The sequence below is a fragment of the Rhyacophila brunnea genome, unplaced genomic scaffold (genome assembly GCF_057557595.1).
Source record: "Rhyacophila brunnea isolate RB1 unplaced genomic scaffold, BYU_Rbru_1.0 scaffold_1, whole genome shotgun sequence".
NCBI lineage: Eukaryota > Metazoa > Arthropoda > Insecta > Trichoptera > Rhyacophilidae > Rhyacophila > Rhyacophila brunnea.
In genome coordinates this window covers 62736980-62757838 of record NW_028232751.1, presented here as the reverse complement: position 1 = coordinate 62757838, position 20859 = coordinate 62736980, and the positions used below count along the sequence as shown (strand labels likewise).

At 33.3% G+C, this 20859-nt stretch overlaps 1 protein-coding gene across 1 annotated transcript; it reads right to left on the bottom strand.

Moving 5' to 3' along the window:
• Nucleotides 1–204: 204 nt before the first annotated feature.
• LOC147080051 (heart- and neural crest derivatives-expressed protein 2-like) lies at nt 205–19030 on the bottom strand. Its single transcript, XM_085946349.1, has 6 exons — nt 18978–19030; nt 16215–16348; nt 10572–10707; nt 4093–4213; nt 2149–2239; nt 205–323 (listed from the first exon to the last, which is right to left on the bottom strand). The coding sequence occupies exons 1-6, from the start codon at nt 19028–19030 to the stop codon at nt 205–207; spliced, it is 654 nt and encodes a 217-aa protein (XP_085802475.1).
• Between the last annotated feature and the right edge of the window lie 1829 nt (nt 19031–20859).

Genomic DNA, 20859 nt, shown 5'->3' with positions numbered 1-20859 from the left:
CCAAGCACATATTGAAAAACAATATGTGTAGTTTGCCAGACCCAGGATTCAATCCTGGGACCCACGGCATTATAAGCCGATGCGTAACCCGCTCAACCATCGTGGGCGTTCTAAATAAATATCTTAATATTGAAATAAATATTGCGTACCTACTTATGATAAGGGAATTTTTACAAAATTATTGTTTAATTTAAATATTGTGAATCAGTGATGTCCAATGTGCATAGAGTCAGCTGATAGCGCTAATGTTGTCAAAACACTTCTTCTATTTGGATTCACCCCGAGGTTCTCCCAATTTATCCAAGAGAGGCGAGCTGTCAAGTCTAAAAAAGAAATACACAAATTTTATTATCTGAAGTTATGCACAATTCATTGGATAGCAATAAATAATACTATATTCGCCTACCCGTATGTCTACCAAGAAAACATAATTGAATATTCCAATGAAAAGTTACATTATAGTTTTGTCTGACTACGATCCACCAGTATAAGTTGTCCGCTGAATGAGGGAGCCACATACTAACTAATTTGACATATAATTTCATACTTTTTATACTGAGATGAGCTTACTTTTAAATTCGAACACCTGACGATTTATGATGGTATAACCCTAACACGATCGATTTTGACCAATGGTGTTCATGTTTTTAATTCGTGGCAATCTAGGAATACAATTAATTTATTATTTAGGCCCCATGGGCTGTACCTATAGTAAGCCTAAGCCGCCTGACCACAAGTCACCATATATTATTGTCAATAGAGTCTGAAATATAAAATTTATTAGATGTTGATTAAAATTTAATAAATTAATAATAGGCACCTACACGTTTTTCCGAACAAGAAAGAATAGGTATAGTATGTACTTAGTTGAAAATCTATGTTTTAATATAAAAGAGATAAGTATCTTCGAAAAATCTTCAATTATAAAGCAAGAATAAGTAAATCAGATAAACAAGATATATCTCACTAAATTAAAAAAAAACCTTTTTTTCGTGTAGTCGGTAAATTTTGAATATAATATGTACTTAATATAATATATAAATATATGAATTTACAATAAACCATTGTGTATAAACATAAGTTGGTACTTTGGTTTTATTATTTATTTTATCCGGCACATGATTATTTTTCTAGATTATAATAAAATTTGACACACTTATAGAAAAAGGTTGGCCATCCTAGGGGGTAGTTGCTTTCGATTATTTTGAGATGTCCGTGTAACTATCACTAAAGATGTATGTGCATTATTAATTACAATATCTGAAAGGATATGTTGTAGCCAGGGCTCGAAATGGACCGGAACGCACCGGAGCGCCGTTCCGGGTCGTAAAATCGGCAACATTGTCGTTCCGTCTCATGGAAAAAATAATTTTACCATTTGAGCTAGAATGGCCATAATATAACAAAAAATCACACACTCATTTTTTTTAAAACACATAAAATTAGATAACTATGTTAATATTTTCATAAAATTACCGAGCGCCCCGGTTCGTGAAATTCTCCATTTCGAGTGCTGGTTGTAGCTTTTGAGCAGTGAGGGTTGGTAGGTCATACAAAAATTAATGAAGAAACGAATCAGCGATGCCAATATGACGTTTTTCTTGCCAGATCTAAACTTTTTCACTAACCATCTACTAGGTTGAAAAAAACGCATCTAGCATGCGGCGTTAAATCTAGTGTTTTTTCATATCGCTAAAGCTCGAAAAGCTAACTAAAAAAAAGCGTCTTTTTCCTCGGATTTTATTTCGTCAGCGAAAAAAGATAGCTGCTTTTATTATTGTAATATTTAGAAATTCTAACATTATTTCCAACCAAATAGCTTCTTTTTGCCCCATCTGGCATATTTTTCTTGGCGAAATTTGGCGATACCGGAACGAATGAAAATACAGCTCCTGCACATGCGCAGATGCGACAATTTGCTATTATACGTACGCCCCATGTCGAGTGAAATTTGTTAACACGCGACAAGCGGATATTTTTTTCTACCAAAAATGTTCCACCGATGCCATTTGAGGCAGTACATTAAGTTACATGTGCTTTGTGAATGATAACGAAATCTCATCGAGAAATTCGATGCGTTGCAGTCGAGACGAGTTTCTATGTGAGACTGGGATTACAACTTTTAAGGCATTCATAAAAATATTTTACCGCTTGTATTCCAATGGGCTCTTTCTGGTTTTATTTCTCCTCGTAAACATTTTTCAACGTACGTCAATGGGTCGTAGTCTGCATCCAGCACCTGTGAAATAAATTACACAGAAAGTGTTAAAACGTTAAAAAGTTAAAACACTAAAAGTCCAGAAGTAGGGGACGGTCACGCATAATCAGGGATGGATTAACCATATGACTAACGGGGATTAGAAGCTCAGACCTCTAAATCTGACCACCAACCAATCCACTTACGGATCTACAGATAAACCAACAGTGACAATTCAATTTAAAAACGTAATGATTCATAAATAATTACAAGATAAAAAGAACTTTTTATATACCACGTTTTAAAATTTTCTGTTGAATCATATAAATATAGAATACTGAAATGTCATTTTGACATTTCATATTGATTTCCACAGTAACGCACGTATATATTAATAATTTAGTTGCTAGGACCCTCTTAGCAACCAATAATAGTGTTTTACTTTTTACGGATTTTTTCCGAAATAACTTTACATACAAAACAGAATTAACTGAAAATGAATTCAATTCTACTTAAAGATGGCTAAAAGTATTAAAAGAATGCATTGGCATCGTGTTCTGATATATTCTAAAAGTTTCAAATGTCTAGCTAGTCGGGCGATTGCAAGATGTGTATTGGACAAACAAGAAAAGATTTGTACTGGAGAAACAAGAATACGAGCTAATAAAAACGTGGTAAAATACACAATTAGGTAGGTACATAATATATTTAAAATGATATATCAACGAAGCAACAAAAATTAAGAGTGTCAAAACTTTTTACGCTATTCTAAAAGAGTACAATCAACACCAGTGGCGAAAGATTGAAAAAAATCTTTTTTTTTTTGAAAAAAGTAAGACACCCAAACAAAATACAAAAATCGATCGCCAATAGTAGCTCAATTTGGAAAGCGCTTCAGTAAATATTATAAACCATTAGTTAAAATTTGTCGCAATTAAGTATGACTCCTTTAGCATAGTGGTCTATGTGTGTGGGGGCGATATCCGAGAGATGCAGGATTTTCAAAGAAGATTTTTTTGGTTATAATATAGATATTTTCTCAGAAGTGTTTTCAAAATTATGTATGTTCAATTTCTTCTTGAGTTGGGTCAATCTTACAACAATGGGCAAAGTTACCCGAGTTGACTATATGTCCCTTAACGGCCCACGCCCATGTTTGAACATGTACTTAACCGAAAAAAAAATATTTTTTTTAAAACGGTACATGTTCAAAAACGCGCGTTACCATGATCTTACTCCCTACTTCATTTATCGTTTGTAAATTTATGGCTACGGCCGTATATTGTAGCTTAGCCACTGGGAAATGCCAATAGAAATAACGTATTTCAAAAAAAATACTACCTTATTCTTAGGTCAATAATTATTATAAAGCAAAAATTATTCGTAGAATGTTTATCACATTTGAATGGTCAAAGACATAGCTTATAATCAGTATCTTTAGAATTATATTAAAATGTGTAAATCTTGCCCATTTTTTGAATAATAAAAAATGTCAAATTTGGGATCACAGAGATTATCAATATAATTTTTTATTGTAAATATTTCACTATAATAATGTCGACATAAATTTTACTAATGGTTTTATAAATGCTTAATACATAAGTATAAAAAATCTTAACACCACTTCACATGGACGTAATGAAATAAAACGTTAGAGCGAGAAGTTTAAAAAAATACTATTTTATGTTACAAAAATACTTTATGCAGTCATCAAATGTTTAAAATAAATATAAAGGATAATAAGGCTTCAAAATAATGTAAATAGATTATCTACAACGTTTAAGGAATGTCCAGGATCATGCTTTGAAAATAGCATAAAACCTCCATTTTGACCTACGCTTATGAATTTTCGAACGGGTCAACTAATAATGTAGTTAGGTATCAATTGTACAAACCTCCCGGAGTAGTGCAATGTAAGCAATCGCTAGCCGCAGGGTGTCGATCTTGCTGAGTCTCTTTTCGTATGGGAAGGTCGGCACATGTATCCGCAGTTCGTCGAAGGCCGAGTTTATACTGCTAAAAACACAAATGCCGAACGTTACTTGCAAGTGTGCTCGGCTAAATGTCTACATTATGTTATTATATACACTTAAATACTAGTTTAGGACAGTAGAAAAAACACTTTAGGTGCGTGGAAGGCTGAGGCGTTGACATGTCGGGAGGACCCTTGGGACACTGACAGATTTGAAGGCCCCTAGCAAAATTTTAGATATGCGATGAACCTTCGATGAGTGTTTTTTGAGATTTTTATGCTTTAATTATTTTTTACACTTTGCGAAAAAGCGCATCTTTTTAACATTTTTTCTTTAGAATTATTAATAACCATGTCCTTGCTTTTTCGTACATGGTGGTTGTTGTTAGTAATTTTCAACAATCACAAACACCCAGGCTTCGAGAAAAACACATAAATATTGTGTCCTCACCGGGAATCGAACCCAGAACTCTCGAGTGGAAGGCCAGCGCCTTACACACTGCGCCACGAGAGCCGCCATCTTTTTAACATTGTAGTAGAGGTGAATTTAATATTTAAGACGGTCAATAACACCAACATAATATTTGTTATCCGATAGAATTTGATTTATATGGCTACCCATTGACCGATATAAATAGTCAGTATTATCAGTTATTTTAATTAAATTTATTGTATATAATCTTTTACTTTAAACTATTATCTTTGAGCACAAAAAGCTACACAAAACCGTCTTATAAATTTGTACTGAATCTACTTCCTGATAAAACGACCACCTCATATGCTTCACGGAAAACCACCACTATATAAATTGAACGAATGGCTAACCACCAATAATCGTAAAGAATGATACATTCTTAATCTGGTGTGAGGAATGAATATAAACAAGGTGAAGCGTCTATTTTCAAATACCGATAAGACCACAAATCACTATTTTGGGGGTAAAATAAAGTTTTTGTCTTTTCAAGCGTACCTATATGATTGGTTTTAATGTTAATTTTATTTTTTTACCGTATTTGATTAGATATTAGAACAATACTATTCCCATTAAACTCTTTATTACCAGTGGCCCGTTTCTTTGACGCAAATGACACAAGCGATTCATCAGAACTTTAAAAAAGGGCCCATATGACTTACGTACCTACTTATGTATTGTGATTTGTACGACTAATATACGGCCTATCGCGTCGTGGGTCGCAGGTTCGAATCCTGGGTCTGGCATGTGCACTAATTGTTTTTCAATCTGTGTATGAGTCAGAGTATGGACCTAATATGATCTTATTAGGATCGGACATGGTCAGATATATAATATAGTAAGGAGAATATTTCAATTAAGCCATGTTTGTATAATAAAATTTGTACAAAATTAAAATGACAAATTGATTATGAATGCATGGATTTTTTTTTAATTACAAATTATTATTTTTTAACGGTAAACACAAAATTATCGTTCATAAACAAATTTGCCTCAAATTTCAACATTATGATTTGACCTTTTTATTTCATTTTTTCATTAGATAGCCAGCGCGCTTCACAATATACTATAGAAGTGAGGTATTATAAAATTAGTCTCCATATTTTCAGACAGGTTTGTAAACAACCTTTTATAGGACTGTTTTATGTAGTTTATATCTAGCGGCCGTTTTATAAAATAAGCATTTGCAAACTGCAAACCTGTGGCTACATTAATTGTTTGAAACTTTTCATAACAGAAGAAAGGTACGCTTTTGGCGGCATTTAAAAATTATATGCATAACAATATTGTATGTGAAATTACGCATAGAATACGAGTGGATATTTTTTTTAAATTTTGATAATTCTCGTATGAGGCAATAGACGCTTCCAATGACCCTGCGCTTTGCTACAACTTAATATTAATTTGGTGGGAAAACATTATGATTATAATAAAAGACATTTAAATATGGTTAATTCATACAAATTCGTGTATTAAAGGATACAATATACATAGACATACTTAAGTGGTCTTTAAGCATCGTTCAAACGTACGCTGTCGAAATCAACGACTTAGTGGCCGTGAAAAAAGCAAGCGACGAATTTGTAATAAGAACGTCTTTAGTAAAGCTTACTTAATGACGAGATCTGTGCATTTGGTCATATGCGAAAGCTCACACACGTCAACCACTAGATGTCAACACAACTCGTAGGAGATCGGAGGCCACAGTTTTGACAGGGGGATATTACGCCGTGCGGAGATGCCATACGCGAAAGTTTTTACGGGATAGGGCGGTGTGATCTGCGTGAAATATGCCTGGAAATATACTACACCCCCGCTATCCCGGCAACTCCGTATATCGCCGTGCAATATCCCTATGTCCGAGCTGTCCTTGAAATGTACACACGGTCTGTGACTTGTGATAACGTCTAGTGGCTGTTATGTGTGCGAGACCTTAGGTTATTTCGATTTTAGTGCGAGTCGTTTAAGAATAATTGTGGTAATTCGCACAACTAAAACCCTGGCAATATGTACTTACAGAATGATACAAACAGTACCGCCACGATTCTTCTTAAGCGTACAGCACAATACTTTTTATTAATATACACTTTCTTTCACTTCAAAACTATGTCTTAATATGATATCTTAAATATTAAATACAGACATAGTATTTAAAAAATATCTAATTTTAGAAATTATGTACTTATAGAGACGATTTTCTTTGTTCTGTAATTTGAGGATTTTTCCTCAAATTTGTGTACAAAATACTTTGTGATAATAACACGAATTTTAGAAGGAAGATTTAAAATAACTTTCGGTTTCAAATCTGGATAAAAATAAAAACTTTCGCGTAATAAAAATAAGAAAATATCTCGAGAATTCACGATATTCAGAGAAATCAATGAACCAATCTTGAATTATCTCGAATCAAATATTCTCAAATTCGAGAATCGGTAAAAGTCAAGAAATCAATGTCTACGTCAAAAAATACATGACCCGAACATGTATGTACATAATATCGAGTGTTGAAAGACAAAAATCACACAAGTAATTAGTGCTAACATTTCAGAATAACACCCTCGAGACCAGAGATATTAGTCAAGGGGGCCAACAAGCCAAAATCAACTTTTGGGGGGCCACAGTCAAAATAAAATATTAAGATTATATGAAAACCAATGAAAATTATTTGCAAGAAAAATTTTGGACTCAAAAACTGGCTCAGATCAAAAAGGTTGTTGATTAAGACGTGGAAAACGCACAAAATCAGACATTTTTAGACGAACTGATTTTACTGCAAGAAAAGAAGGATGATGGACTTGTGCAGTTTTGCCTTTCAAACCTCGAATATTATGATCAAGGGAAGTATGTACTATATGCATAGGCAATATAAATGATATACTATGATAAGGATGTGAAGGATCTTATTGATTTGTGGATAAATCTAACTCTCTTGAAATGCAATTTGAAAGCAATAGTTTGGAAAAGTTTTGGTGTTACACACTGGCTGTTTCCCAAATCGACTGCTTAATCTAAAATTCAGGAAAACTTAATAATTTAACTATTGAGCCGAATTTAACAATTAGAACGAATACACTTATAATTTTTTTACACATAAGCTACACGATTTTAGCTTCCCTTTTATATATAAAGAAAATTTACAGAAATAGCGGAGTTGTTCCTTTTATGATATTGAAAATTTGACACCTGCAGTTGACTGTTTGATGTGAATAACGATAATGCATTTATTTATAGGTTTAGGAATTTAAAATTTTGTGTGAGCATAGACAACATGCTTTATAACAAAATACCACCAAAATATAATTTTTGGTCAAAAGTGCAGTTAGCTGGTTTCCAGATTAAGCAGTCGAAATGTACTTTGTCGAAAAGCTTTCTGCATCCTTTTTATAGATTTTATAGAAATAGTTCCATCCATATACCTACTTGTGAGAATCTGAATTCAGTTCTATTTTGACAATCAAGACAAAATTTTGAAATCACATGAATTTACAGACATACCTGTGCGTTGCAATCAGTGAAAACGTTACACGTATTGACAAAATCATGTAATGAGAATCAGGGACAAATTAAATAATTGAATTTTATGTTCATAATTAAGATTAATTAGATTTTATGTGAAACTAACTAATTAGGAAATCTATGCGTAGTTGACAATTTAGAAACACAATGAACAACGTGGCAATGCCGCTTTTTGCCGCTATTTTTAAGCGCTAAGGTTAAGGGCCCACATGCCCAACGTAGATCAAAATGGAGATTTTATGCATTTGAGAGCATAGCCCTGGACATTCCTTAAACGTTGTTGATAATCTATTTATATAATTTTGAAGCCTTATTATCCTTTATATTTATTGACTTTATACCAAACCGAAAAAAAAACGTTTTTTTTTAAACGGAACATGTTCAAACACGCGCGTTAACATGATATTACTCCCTACTTCATTTATCGTTTCTCAATGTATGGCTACGGCCGTATGTTGTAGCTTAACCACTGGGAAATGCCAATAGAAATGGCGTATTTCAAAAAAATACTACCTTATTCTTAGGTCAATAATTATTATAAAGCAAACATTATTCGTAGAATGTTTATCACATTTGAATGGTCAAAGACATAGCTTATAATCAATATCTTTAGAATTATCTTCAAATGTATTAATCGTGTCCATTTTTTAAATAATAAAATGCCTAATTGTTGTCAAATTTGGGATCACAGAGATTATAAAATATATTTTTTATCGTAAATATTTCACTGTAAGTATAATGTTACATTAATGAAATTATACTAATGGTTTTATAAATGCGTTTTAAAATTAATAAACCTAAAAAATCTTAACACCACTGCACATGGATGTACTGATATATGACTATATTCTAAAACATTAGATCGATATGTTTAAAAGAATACTATTTTATCTAATAAAAATACTTTATGCAGTCATCAAATGTTTAAAATAATAATATAAAGGATAATAAGGCTTCAAAATCATATAAATAGATTATAAATACCATACAATCTCCATTTTGACCTACGTTGGGCATGTGGGCCGTTAAGGGATTTAGCTTAGAAGTATGATTCCATTAGAGCAGTACCCGCCAAATTGTGTACCGTGTAGTGTACAGCGGCTATAAATATTATATTATCTTCTATCACTTGGTTAACAAAATATTGTGTGCGAGTGCAGTACATACCTGACATTAACAGTGGAAGAAAATTGAATATACTTGAAAAACAATCTTATGCACAAACCCTAATTTTCTGAGCTAGAGTTATCTGCATTTTGGATTTTGGGGTGAATTTAATATCATCGATTTGCTACTATATACAGTCATTAGATCTCTATTAAGTACATGAAAATGAAATTAAAAAAACGAGATCGAGGATCTACAGATGATAGAGTGATAGACAAAGAGTACGTGTTTTTTAAAATCTATTTTATAGTCAAGATTTAACAAAATTCATTTATTATAAATGACTCAATTTTTGGAGAAATTATGTTGTGCATAATCATCTCAAGAACTTTTGCTGGTGCAGAGAGAACAGCTACCGGCCTATAATTCTCCACTGATGACTCTGTACCACTCTTGTGGATTGAAGTAACCTTCGAAATCTTCCACGTTTTCGAAAAGATACCTGTCTCCATCATTGTAAGATTATTATATATATGCAAGTGGGCCTTTGACAAAATAAACACACCCCTTTAAAAAAAAAATGTAGGGACGTTATCAGGTCCCAAAGAGCGAGTTCTTTTTAGTTTTTTAATAAACTTTAACACATCACTCTCATCAACTGGAAAAATATCAATGGACTGGGCACCGCATGATGTCTGTCTCGAAGTGGAGGCAACATCCAAATAAGGAATACTACTTGCGTAAATAGACCTGAAGTGACCAGCAAATGCTTCTGCCACTCCATATCCGGTCACCTCTTCGCCTTTCCAACTTATCGAATCGGCATACCCACCATCCCTTCTTAATGATTTAATATAATTCCAAAACGATTTGGGATTTTCACGAATGCTTCTACCGATTCCATATACCTATGTTCGATAGGCCATTCGAACGGCGAATTTTGTTTTAATTTGAAAACAAGTTTTGACAAAATTGTTTGATAAAATCAATTACTTACATTTTTTCCACTAATAAAATTACTATCCATATTACCTTCCGCTACTCAATTTGTGTTATGCATCCCAAAATTGGCTACATAACTCATAATCCTACTTATTTAAAAAATACACATGACTAAGCATAAGATCCTTAGTGTAATCTATTCACCAGAAATCTATTTCTATGTTACTTTTGTGGTGGATGTGAACATTAAAAAAACATTTCCTAGGGGTGTGGAGCATAGAAATGGTTGGTAACGTCTGTGTTTGTGGATTAATTAATTATGAGCACTATAAGGAGGTATTAAAAGGCTAAAGTGATTGATATACCCATTAGGGGCGGACCTCAGCATTCGCTTTCTTTCTCTGATGTTTGCTGCCGCTCTTTGAACTCGGTACGGAGCTCCCCCATAGTATTCGGATCCAGGGTTCATAGAGTTACTTGAACTGTCACTGTTTAGCGAATCTGAAAAAAATAATTATTATTATAATTACTGTGAACACTGCTGTATACTAGAACCTAGGGGCGGCAGGTTATATGAAAGTATGGTGAAGCAGGCTAGTATGGTGAGGCGGGCTGATGATCAAGTTGCGGCAAAATTTCCAGGTTAACATAATATTATATGGGTACGTTATAATGACCAAAGTAAATCCTCCGTGATGCCCTGAATTTTTTTATCGCGTCGCTATTTCTCGTAAGTTGTCGGCTATTGTTGGCCTGCTTCATTCTGTTGTATGAGAAAGCCGATTCTTTGCCCCTCTTTTTATTTAATATCTCTATGACTAGAACCATCATACCTTGGGTACGATTAATATGGGAATACATACGTAGAATGACCAAACCTACACACATTTTTGTGATTCAATAAGGTTTTTTTCACTTACACTTACACTTACGCATTAGAAACGAGAGACGATGTAATATTGTAATACATAATTAATTGAAGCGTATATAATTCCATAAACCGATACCTAATTCAAATTTATTTATTTTTACATACTTATATTGAACTTTATAAATTATAAATTAAGGACGTTCACAACATGCCATTTAATAATTACAAGATAAAAAGAACTTTTTATATACCACGTTTTTAAATTGTCTGTTGAATCATATAAACTTAACAATTCTATGTATTAATAAATACTTTTTTTGTACTTGATAAAAATACTGAATAAATAATATAGAATACTGAAATGTCATTTTGACATTTCACATCGATTTCCATAGCAACGCACGTATAAATTAATAATTTAGTTGCTAGGCAACTGCTAGCAACCGACAATAATAACTTTCCATACAAAACAGAATTAACTAAAAATGAATTTAATTCTGCTTAAAGATGGCTTAATTAAAAGAATGCATTGTCATCGTGTTCTGATATATTCTAAAAGCTTCAAGTGTCTATCTAGTCGGGAAGTCAGTTAAAAATCGATTGCAATATTTGGACAAACACGAATACGAGCTAATAAAAACGTGGTAAAAAACAAAGAAATGGTATTAAAACAGTATAAAGATGGAAGTACATCGAATGAGCTAATTGGACCTTAGTATAAAAAAATATTATACAACGCCCACCTATACTCATCCTCACGTATGTGAAATATATCAACATCCTACGCGATTTGATTTAACAGAGTTATTGCCCTCCCAATTGGCATCATCAATGGCAGGTTGGTTTTGCATCTTGAGAGAACAAACAACTGATGCTCCCGATTTCCAAGATAATTATCAGGGACACACAGGTCAATACTACAAAGAATGGCAGAATTCTCATTCACACCGCGTATAAGTCGGAAAAATACGTGGCCAAATATAGAATATAATATGTAGGTATATGCAATTCATATAATATGTATATTATGTAAAAGAAATTGTAATAGTGTCGAATGCCTAAATTTGTTTGTATTATTATAACTTTAGTATTCATTTTGGTTGCAATAATATCGTAGACAAAATATCTACAGCGTAGACCTAAAGCGGACCCAGCAAATGAGTATGGCCTACGACGGGCGTAGGCCGTAGCGTTACGGCATAGCAGACGCCGACGGCGGCGTAACCCGTAGAGCTGTAGATGATAGAAATTTTTGTCAAATTCGCAATTGAACGAAAATTTATACAAAATTATAACGTTAAATTTAGCTAGACTAAAATGCAAAGAATGTTACCATATCGAAATAATTAATATTGGATCCAAAAAATTGTCTAGAATTGAGGAGAGTATTCAATTTAAAATCACAAGAAAACATATTATGTACATACCAGTGGCGAAGGGTGAAGGTAGGCTATGAAGATCCGATATAAATAGTGCATAATAAACTTTGTCAATTATACGTATTTGTTTTCACTGAACCAAGACTATAATTCACAGATGGTGTCGGTTAGTTTTTAAAATTCAATTATACCCCGCGAAAACCAAGCCATGATAGATAATAGTCAAAAAATACTCGTCTATCTATAAAATATTTCTAATTATGACATTAAACCATACATATTTTTGGATATTTATAGATAGAATAATATTTTTAAATATTATGGCTTGAATTTATGTTTTCTTAATTTAACGAAAACAAATAATTATGAATAAAAAGTGTACACAATTTTGTCGGATCGCCCAAAGAATACCAAAACTATTATGGCTTGGTTTAGGCAGGGTTTAAAATTTTAGCTTAAATTTTAAATTAACCAACTCCATCTGCAAAGTGTAGTCTTAGTTCAATAAAAACAAATACTGACAAAGTTTAATGTGCACTATTTATGTCAAATCATAACAGACTACCTTCACCCTTCGCCACTGGTAAGAGTTGAGACGAGCATTCAATTGAAAATCACAAGAAACCATATGTACATACAGAATAGATGATTTTATATTATCTATTAACATTACGAGAAAAATAATGGTAAATTTCTATTTCGGACAACGGTGAAAAATCAATATGTCATCATTATCAGTAAATCATCAGAAAATATCCCACGCTTTTTCAGTCTGTAGTTATTCGTTTCTAAATGCATCAACCGAACTTGATCAACTCGTAGATCCTTGCGAATTTTAGGGTGTTATTATTTGTGTCTGTATGACAGATTGTATGACAGAATTTATTGGCCGATTGTTTGCCGACGGTCGATTCACTCCATTGGCATTTCATCAGCCTGGCAACCTCGATCGTATCACGTATTCTTGTATGTCTAGTTATCCATTGGGTACTTTTAACATACACCTTTTTATGGCATTTTGCGATACTAATTTTTCATTTCAAAAATATATTATTAAATAAAGTTTCACAGAACACTTTCTGTACAATAGAGTTTAATGAATAAAGTAGAAGTAGAATGCTTTATATATCAGTGTTTGGGCTATCACCATTATTATGTTCTTTTTCTATTCTTTCTCAAAGTTTCATGCTGTTTGTTGAAGCTATTCTCACTTGCATTTTTTATCATTTTCCCTTCAGATTGAAATGCAAGAAAATTTTTCTGATGACGATTTTTTTTACATTTTCCGATTTTACCCTTTATAGGGCAAAAGTCGAATTTGGTTGATACATTAACCACTCACATTATGTTCTGCAATTTTAATTATGGTCATAGTAATGACACCCATAGTATTTTATTTTACTACTAACATTTGTAAAAATTTTACTACTAACAGAGATACTTATATTGGATATTGGAATCAAACAGCGAATATCAAGATCGAAACCGAAAACAGTGGAGAGGTAAAAATTCGTCGCGGTGTAAGACAGGGGTGTATATTGTCACCTCTGCTATTTAACATGTCCTCGGAAGCTATTTTCAAGGAAGCCTTACAAGGTGAATCGGTGGGTATTATGATTAATGGCAAACATATTAACAATATACGATATGCCGATGATACTGTGCTGATTGCTGATAGTTTAAAGAGTTTACATCAACTGGTAGAAAAGGTTAATGAGGTCAGTAATTCTTATAGTTTAAAAATGAACATCAAGAAAACAAAACCATTACTAGTATCAAAAATAGCGACACCAGACACCAACACAAATTTTGTCATTAACAGCGAACCAATCGAACGTGTGACCCATTATACATATTTAGGTACATGGGTCAATGAGAAATGGGACCAGTCTCAGGAAATAAAAACTAGAATTGAGATCGCAAGGAGCGCCTTTCTCAAAATGAGACGCCTCCTTAGCAATCGAGATATTAACTTAGGTCTGAGACTGCGTATGGTACGTTGTTATGTTCTCTCAATTCTTTTCTATGGTATGGAAGTATGGACGCTAAACCAAGAGATGTCACGGAGACTTGAAGTTTTCTTGGACTGGCCGGGTGACAAATGTTGAAGTTCTCAATCGAATGGAGAAGGACCGAGAAGTACTGCGTAGTATCAAAACCAGGAAATACAGTACGAGTACCTCGGCCACATTATGAGAGGACAAAAATACAGCATTCCCCAACTTGTCATTCAAGGAAAGATCAATGGGAAGTGTAGCAGATGACGGCGCCGCATTTCGTGGCTTAAGAACCTCCGTGGTTAGTACGAGTGCAGCTCCACTGAACTGTTCCGGGTAGCAGACGACAAAGATAAGATCGCCTTGATGGTGGCCGACCTCCGCTAGGGGATGGCACAATAAGAAGAACAGAGATACAAAAGTGGGCGGAATGTATAAAAAGGTTGATTACCCGTGGGTTAAATTGAAGTAATTATTTTCAAAATAATGATAGTAGTTTTGCTTTTCTATATAGAAGGTTGACAGAAATTACAATACACAAAAATTATCATTACATTTTAGTAGGGTAGCAGTATGACGCTGGACGAAATATCGGACACATAGGGTGGAGACTGTCATAATATGACCCTTTATGACCAATTATGACCCTTGACAGCCATCGGTGGTTACGCGCTGCGATTGGAAACTGTCACCAATCTACACGTGGTTATATCGGCGCTAGGATTTACCGTTGCAAAATTAATATAATATGATAATATTTATCAACAGGTGCTATTCGCTACTGCTGCATAATAAGAATACACAAGTGAAATTTTGTGTATATATAATATATATATATATATAATTTTATGATAAATCAACAGAGTCTCGTGATTCGTTTGATTGGCAATTAAAGTTTATAGAGTCATATGGACCAAGGCTTTGAAGGTAATATTGGTTTACGACTTAAGGTCATAAAACGCAAGAAATACAAAACCCGCTGATAGTCGGTTACGCTACAAACTTTAATGCACATTATGATACATATGTAAAAATAACACATTATATAAAACATGTTTAAGTTTATCCCACATTTTTCCGCACCACTCGGAATTGTACCTTCTTACATTGAAGTTAATGGCCCCACCAAACCACACCCGCCCCGCACCATAGCCGGTCTTAATCGGGATTCTCACGGAACCCTACGTTTCGATGTGAAGTATCATTTTTATTTTTATGACTGGGAATGTATCAGGAGCAGTTACCCAAGACTAAGGTCGCCATGCACTCAAATGTGCTTTGACTGAATTTATATAACTTTAATTTAAGGTACCCATGGGAGAGATGAGCACGTAGAGGCAATATTAAAAATTGTAGAAAGTAATAAATTAAAGCTAATACAAAAATGCCAAACATTCTAAGTATTATCGTAGTAGATTTTTGGGTTTCTATCGTGTGTCCTTCTTCCTACTTTACTCGACGTTTCAGGCTCGTTGCAGAGGCCATTATTAAGAGATGATATGTTGATCTATTGATATATACATCTTAATAATGGTCTCTGCAACGAGCCCGAAATGTCGAGTAAAGAAGGAAGAAGGACACACGGTGGAAACCCAAAAATCTACTACGATAAAAAAACAACCGTGAAAGCCTCAAACATTATATTCTAAGTGTTATTGGCAGTATGACGCCGCAAATTACCTTCTTACCGCCACATCCAGGAGGTAGCCAAATTCCCTTATATTTTGTTGTTGTCTGAACGTTGAAAGTGTTGCAACATACCTGCATGCGCGTGCAGCGGTCTGCAGAGGGGCGGCAGAGGTCTGGCGTAGGCGCAGGACGGCAGGGCTCCCAGCTCCTCAGCAGACAGATCCACGCCCCTCGCGAAGCTCGTGACCCTGCGGAAGGCTCGCAACCTTCAACCATCATTGCTTTCATTCTGTCTGTCACGTGGGTCGCTACATTACATCGACACCCGGACAATAAAATTACTGGACACACACGGAGCTTCTCTCTAATACGAAAGAATGTGTAATAAAAAATAATACGGGACACACTGAATATCTAGTCACCCCAATAGCAATATTATGTCATTTTAATACTGTGATAGGCCACGAGGCCCAATTAGTAGTAATGAACAATCACAGAACCACTCAGGCTAGAGAAAAATCACAATCATCTACTTATTAAATTCTAAACTATCCTAACGCCAATTTTTGAAATACGTTTTTTTACATCAATCGATTCTCTATGGAATTTCCAACATTTCTGTATACACCTAAATGCGTAGGATTATATTGAATTTAAGAAACAATTATTTTCATGCCACATCTTAAGTATCCTAAGTGACATTGAATTTTTCATAAATTTGAAATTGGAAAAAATTATGCAAAATTAATTGTAATTTGAAACACAAAAAATGTTTTTTAATATTTTGATATTTCCGACCATGTCCGATCCTAATAGGATCATATGGGCCTCCACAGAGTAGAGGTTTGTATTAACAGATTTTGTTTTTTACGAGAAATGGATGTCAACCTATTAGGTCCATACCCTGACTCACACACAAATTGAAAAACAATATGTGTACTTGCCAGACCCAGGATTCGGACCTGGGACCCACGGCGTGATAGTCCAACGCTTAAGCAGCGCGGCCACCGTGGGCGATATTGCAGAACTAAAAAGTGTAGGTTCGTAATTTCTAAATTTCGCTTTCCTACACATTTTATGGTTTGGCTGTTAGGATAGTTTAGAATTAAATAGACGATAAAATGTGTTGTGACCTCGCCGAAATCGAACCCGGAACCCCCAGTATGATAAACCACTGCCTTACGCGTTGGATTATGAGAATTATCTGGCTCATGCTGTATTTGTTTAGAAAGAATATAAATGTGTATTTATTACTAAAAGTTTTTGTTCCATTTCATACTTCTAAAACACATTTGCCTGCAGACAATTTTACAAGTTTTGCCCCGTTACAAATACTTGTTCACAAACATTTGTTTGTAACATAACGATGTTCATACTTAAGTAAATATAACTGTTGAATTAAATCTAGTTTTAATAGTCCACTTAGTACAAATTTGTACGATTTAATCAAAGCTGCACTCTAAAAAACCTGCTACGCTTGCTTGTTTGGTAAATGAATTTGCTTACGTTTTCCAAAAAAACAAACATTTGTAAACAGTCTTTACACAGCTTTTAAAAAGATTTTTGTACATTTATTTATTTGTCTGAGGGCAGATGTATGAACGATATTAAAAATATGAACAACTATAATTAAAATGCTTTTATACCCATGTAATTTGCGGGGATTTTGTATAGTAGACTTATATAATTTCTTATATAACTTATATAAATTATACCTACAACTAAAACTTTTATTTATATAATATTTTGTAATAAGTTTTAAAAATATTATAGCATATATACATAACTGACGTAATATTATAAAAGTCTGACTTCGAATACAAAACAATATACTTGAAACTTCTATAGTTTATTGAAATATTCAGAAACTGATCAGTAAGTTAATGTTATCAATAAAACTTCTGGATCTTTAAGAAAGCAATGTTAAGTTTTTTTTTAAATAGTACGAAATCCGCTGCTGTCTCCCTGATATAGTAATAATTGTAATCATGGTTTCTGTGCTGCATTGACATCTATACGGTTTCTCTGATTTCTTTTTATTACCGACATGACCGAAAAAACCTTCTTTCATGAACAGGTAGTTGAAAATGCGGAAAATACTTTAATGGGGTTGCAACTTAGAAAAAGGCAATATTCTTCTTGCATTTATATCCAAAGCCCAGACAATGTTTGTATTATAATATGTTTGGACACTAGAGTGGCATCAGAAGACAAATCAATCAGGTTTCTTGTTTATCAAGTAGATATTAAGTGCACGTGAATTGACGTCTTCCATAAATGGAGAAACATTGTTTTTACGGTGATTCTCGTTTTCTCATAGTAATTAATGGTGATTAAAGTTTTGATCTAATTCTCTCAAATGTTGATTTAAACGTCGGTTTGGTTGGAATTTTTGGCATTGGCATTTAAAAATGGCCGACAGCTAGAAAGATTCTACGGACCGGCGGTTGGGAATCACTGATTTATGGGCTATAATTATTTCTAGCACCTGTACTGTTTGTAGAGAGATATTAAAAGAATTAATAAATGATTAATTATATTAGTTTTTCTTAAGTTGGTACTATTTAAAAATGAAAAATCAATGAATCCAATAATTGTGATAAAGTTGTAAGGAGAAGCCGAATTTTAGTGTAGAAACAGCAATTAAAATATAAGATATAACCAGAAATTATTATTTCTTTAAATATCATAATACCTATTTCATTTATTAACAGTAAAAAATAAATAATAATATTTTGTTTGTAAATGCTAAGCTTTATATATTCAGGGGACCAGGTATTGGTTATATTATTGTAAAATGTATGTCAGGATAATTATTTATCAACCCCGTAACACTTGACCAATAATTATATAAGAACTATTAATTTTATTTATCTACAAAAAAATGTCACTTACCCCAAAGGCGGCGACGATGAAGAGTCCGGCAAGGGACCCCTACTAGTTGACATTTTAAACTGAATTTTGGCTGATTTTATTTCAAATTTTAATAATTAAAATTATCTATGACAAAAATAACTGACTAAATATATTTATTTATATTATTTTAAAAATGGTTTTTAATTTAAAATAATATTATGTAGATGTAATGTAATTTATGTTTTTTAAACGTTCGGTAAACTTGTCAATTGCACCCGCAGGACTGTTTAGCGGTAAATGACATGCCCCATGGGGTTGGTTTGCTTATATAGAGGGTGGTAGAATAATCTCGGAGGGTAAATGAGAAAATTTTGCTCGGATCTATAATGTTTTTGGGGAGGAGCCTGTCGTAAATTCCGCTTCAAAAAGTAACAAGTCGCACAGAAAAATAATGAAGAAATAATGAAAAATTCTCTACGCTAACCAGTAAAAAATATTTAAAGATATGATTTATTCATTGACTAAACATATAATATATTGTACAACAATTAAATTATTAACTTAACGGTCAGTGCCAATATAAGTGATATATAGATATCATTAAAATACATAACAAATTTTATTTCGCTATAAAAAATTGATTAAGTACTTATTTTTTTTACGACGTTTTGACGAAGAATTGTACCAATCTACGTAAATCTAATTTACATTATTTGGCAGAACTTTAATAAAATCGATTTCATTATATTTATATGTACTTATCTCTTTTATTGTGTTAACTGCCAATGAATGGTGGAAATGAATTGTATTATTAATTTAATTAAAACACAATTTTTTTATCGTACTTGAACCGGTTGTTGAAAATGTCCCTCTGAGGCGGACGAAACCGGTCCAGATATTAATTAATAAAAGTGGAATGAGTACGATAAAAAAAATGTGTTTTATTAAATTAAATTAATAATTTATATTTATAGTATTTGTAAATGTAAAATTATGTTATATTCGTATGGCGGCAGCTTATCGACGGGACAAGAAATAGTCTTCAATATTCTCCACGGCAGTGCATAAATGTAACTAAAGCCTAGTAGTATCTACAGAACAATAAACATTTTCTCGTGAATAGATTATAAAATAAAATTGTAAAATTTTATCGCTACGCATTTAAAAAAAAATGAGCTGTAGCCTTTATACAAGGACTCACATAATATAAAATTAGGCTGAGGTACACACATTGTACAAGTCAGGAATGACAAATAAACTGAAACGGAAGGCAGAAAAATACCATAATCAATCTTGTATAAGGTATAAGGATAATGTTGAGTTAAATTTAAAGACCATTGATGACTAAAATTGGAAGGAAGCGACTTTGGACATACCTGGGTGGAAGAAGATGTTGTACAAGGCCGCTATCCACACAGGATTGTAGTGCCAGAAGGAAGATGAATATAATAACCGCTTCTTCCTCCTTCTTTCCTCGACGTTTCGAACTCATTGGAGCAGTAACGTCCTAGACATAATGCCGCCCCTAGGCAGTGTTAAAACACTGCCACATTTTTTATACAGTACTTTTTATCATCTTTACATGACTCCAATATCTAAGGAACATCTCTGTTTCAATAGATAATATTGCGAGTCTACGGTTTCCTTTACATTTAAAAATACACCTGACAACTTCCAAAACTCGTGAGTGACTGGCAAACATATTTCGATAAATTATAAATTGTGGTAGTATGTACCTATCTATAATTCAAATATAATTCGCAAATCTCCACGTGTCATTGCTGCTCACCAAGAATGTGACGTCCAAGAACAACGGAAGTAAACTAGACATCGCGAACCCGACAAAAAATAAGTATATAACAATATAATAAATAAGTAATAATAAAATAAGTCCGGTTAAAACTTTTATAGTAGGTAAGTA

Excerpts from the sequence above, each read along its gene's own strand:
- LOC147080051 (XM_085946349.1), bottom strand. The coding sequence starts at position 19,030 with ATGTCAACTAGTAGGGGTCCCTTGCCGGACTCTTCATCGTCGCCGCCT. Across the intron at positions 4,214-10,571 it reads CTGAGGTCCGCCCCTAATGG|CAGTATAAACTCGGCCTTCG; the intron begins GTATATCAATCA and ends TTGTGTTTTTAG. Across the intron at positions 324-2,148 it reads AGCCCATTGGAATACAAGCG|ACTTGACAGCTCGCCTCTCT; the intron begins GTAAAATATTTT and ends TTTCTTTTTTAG.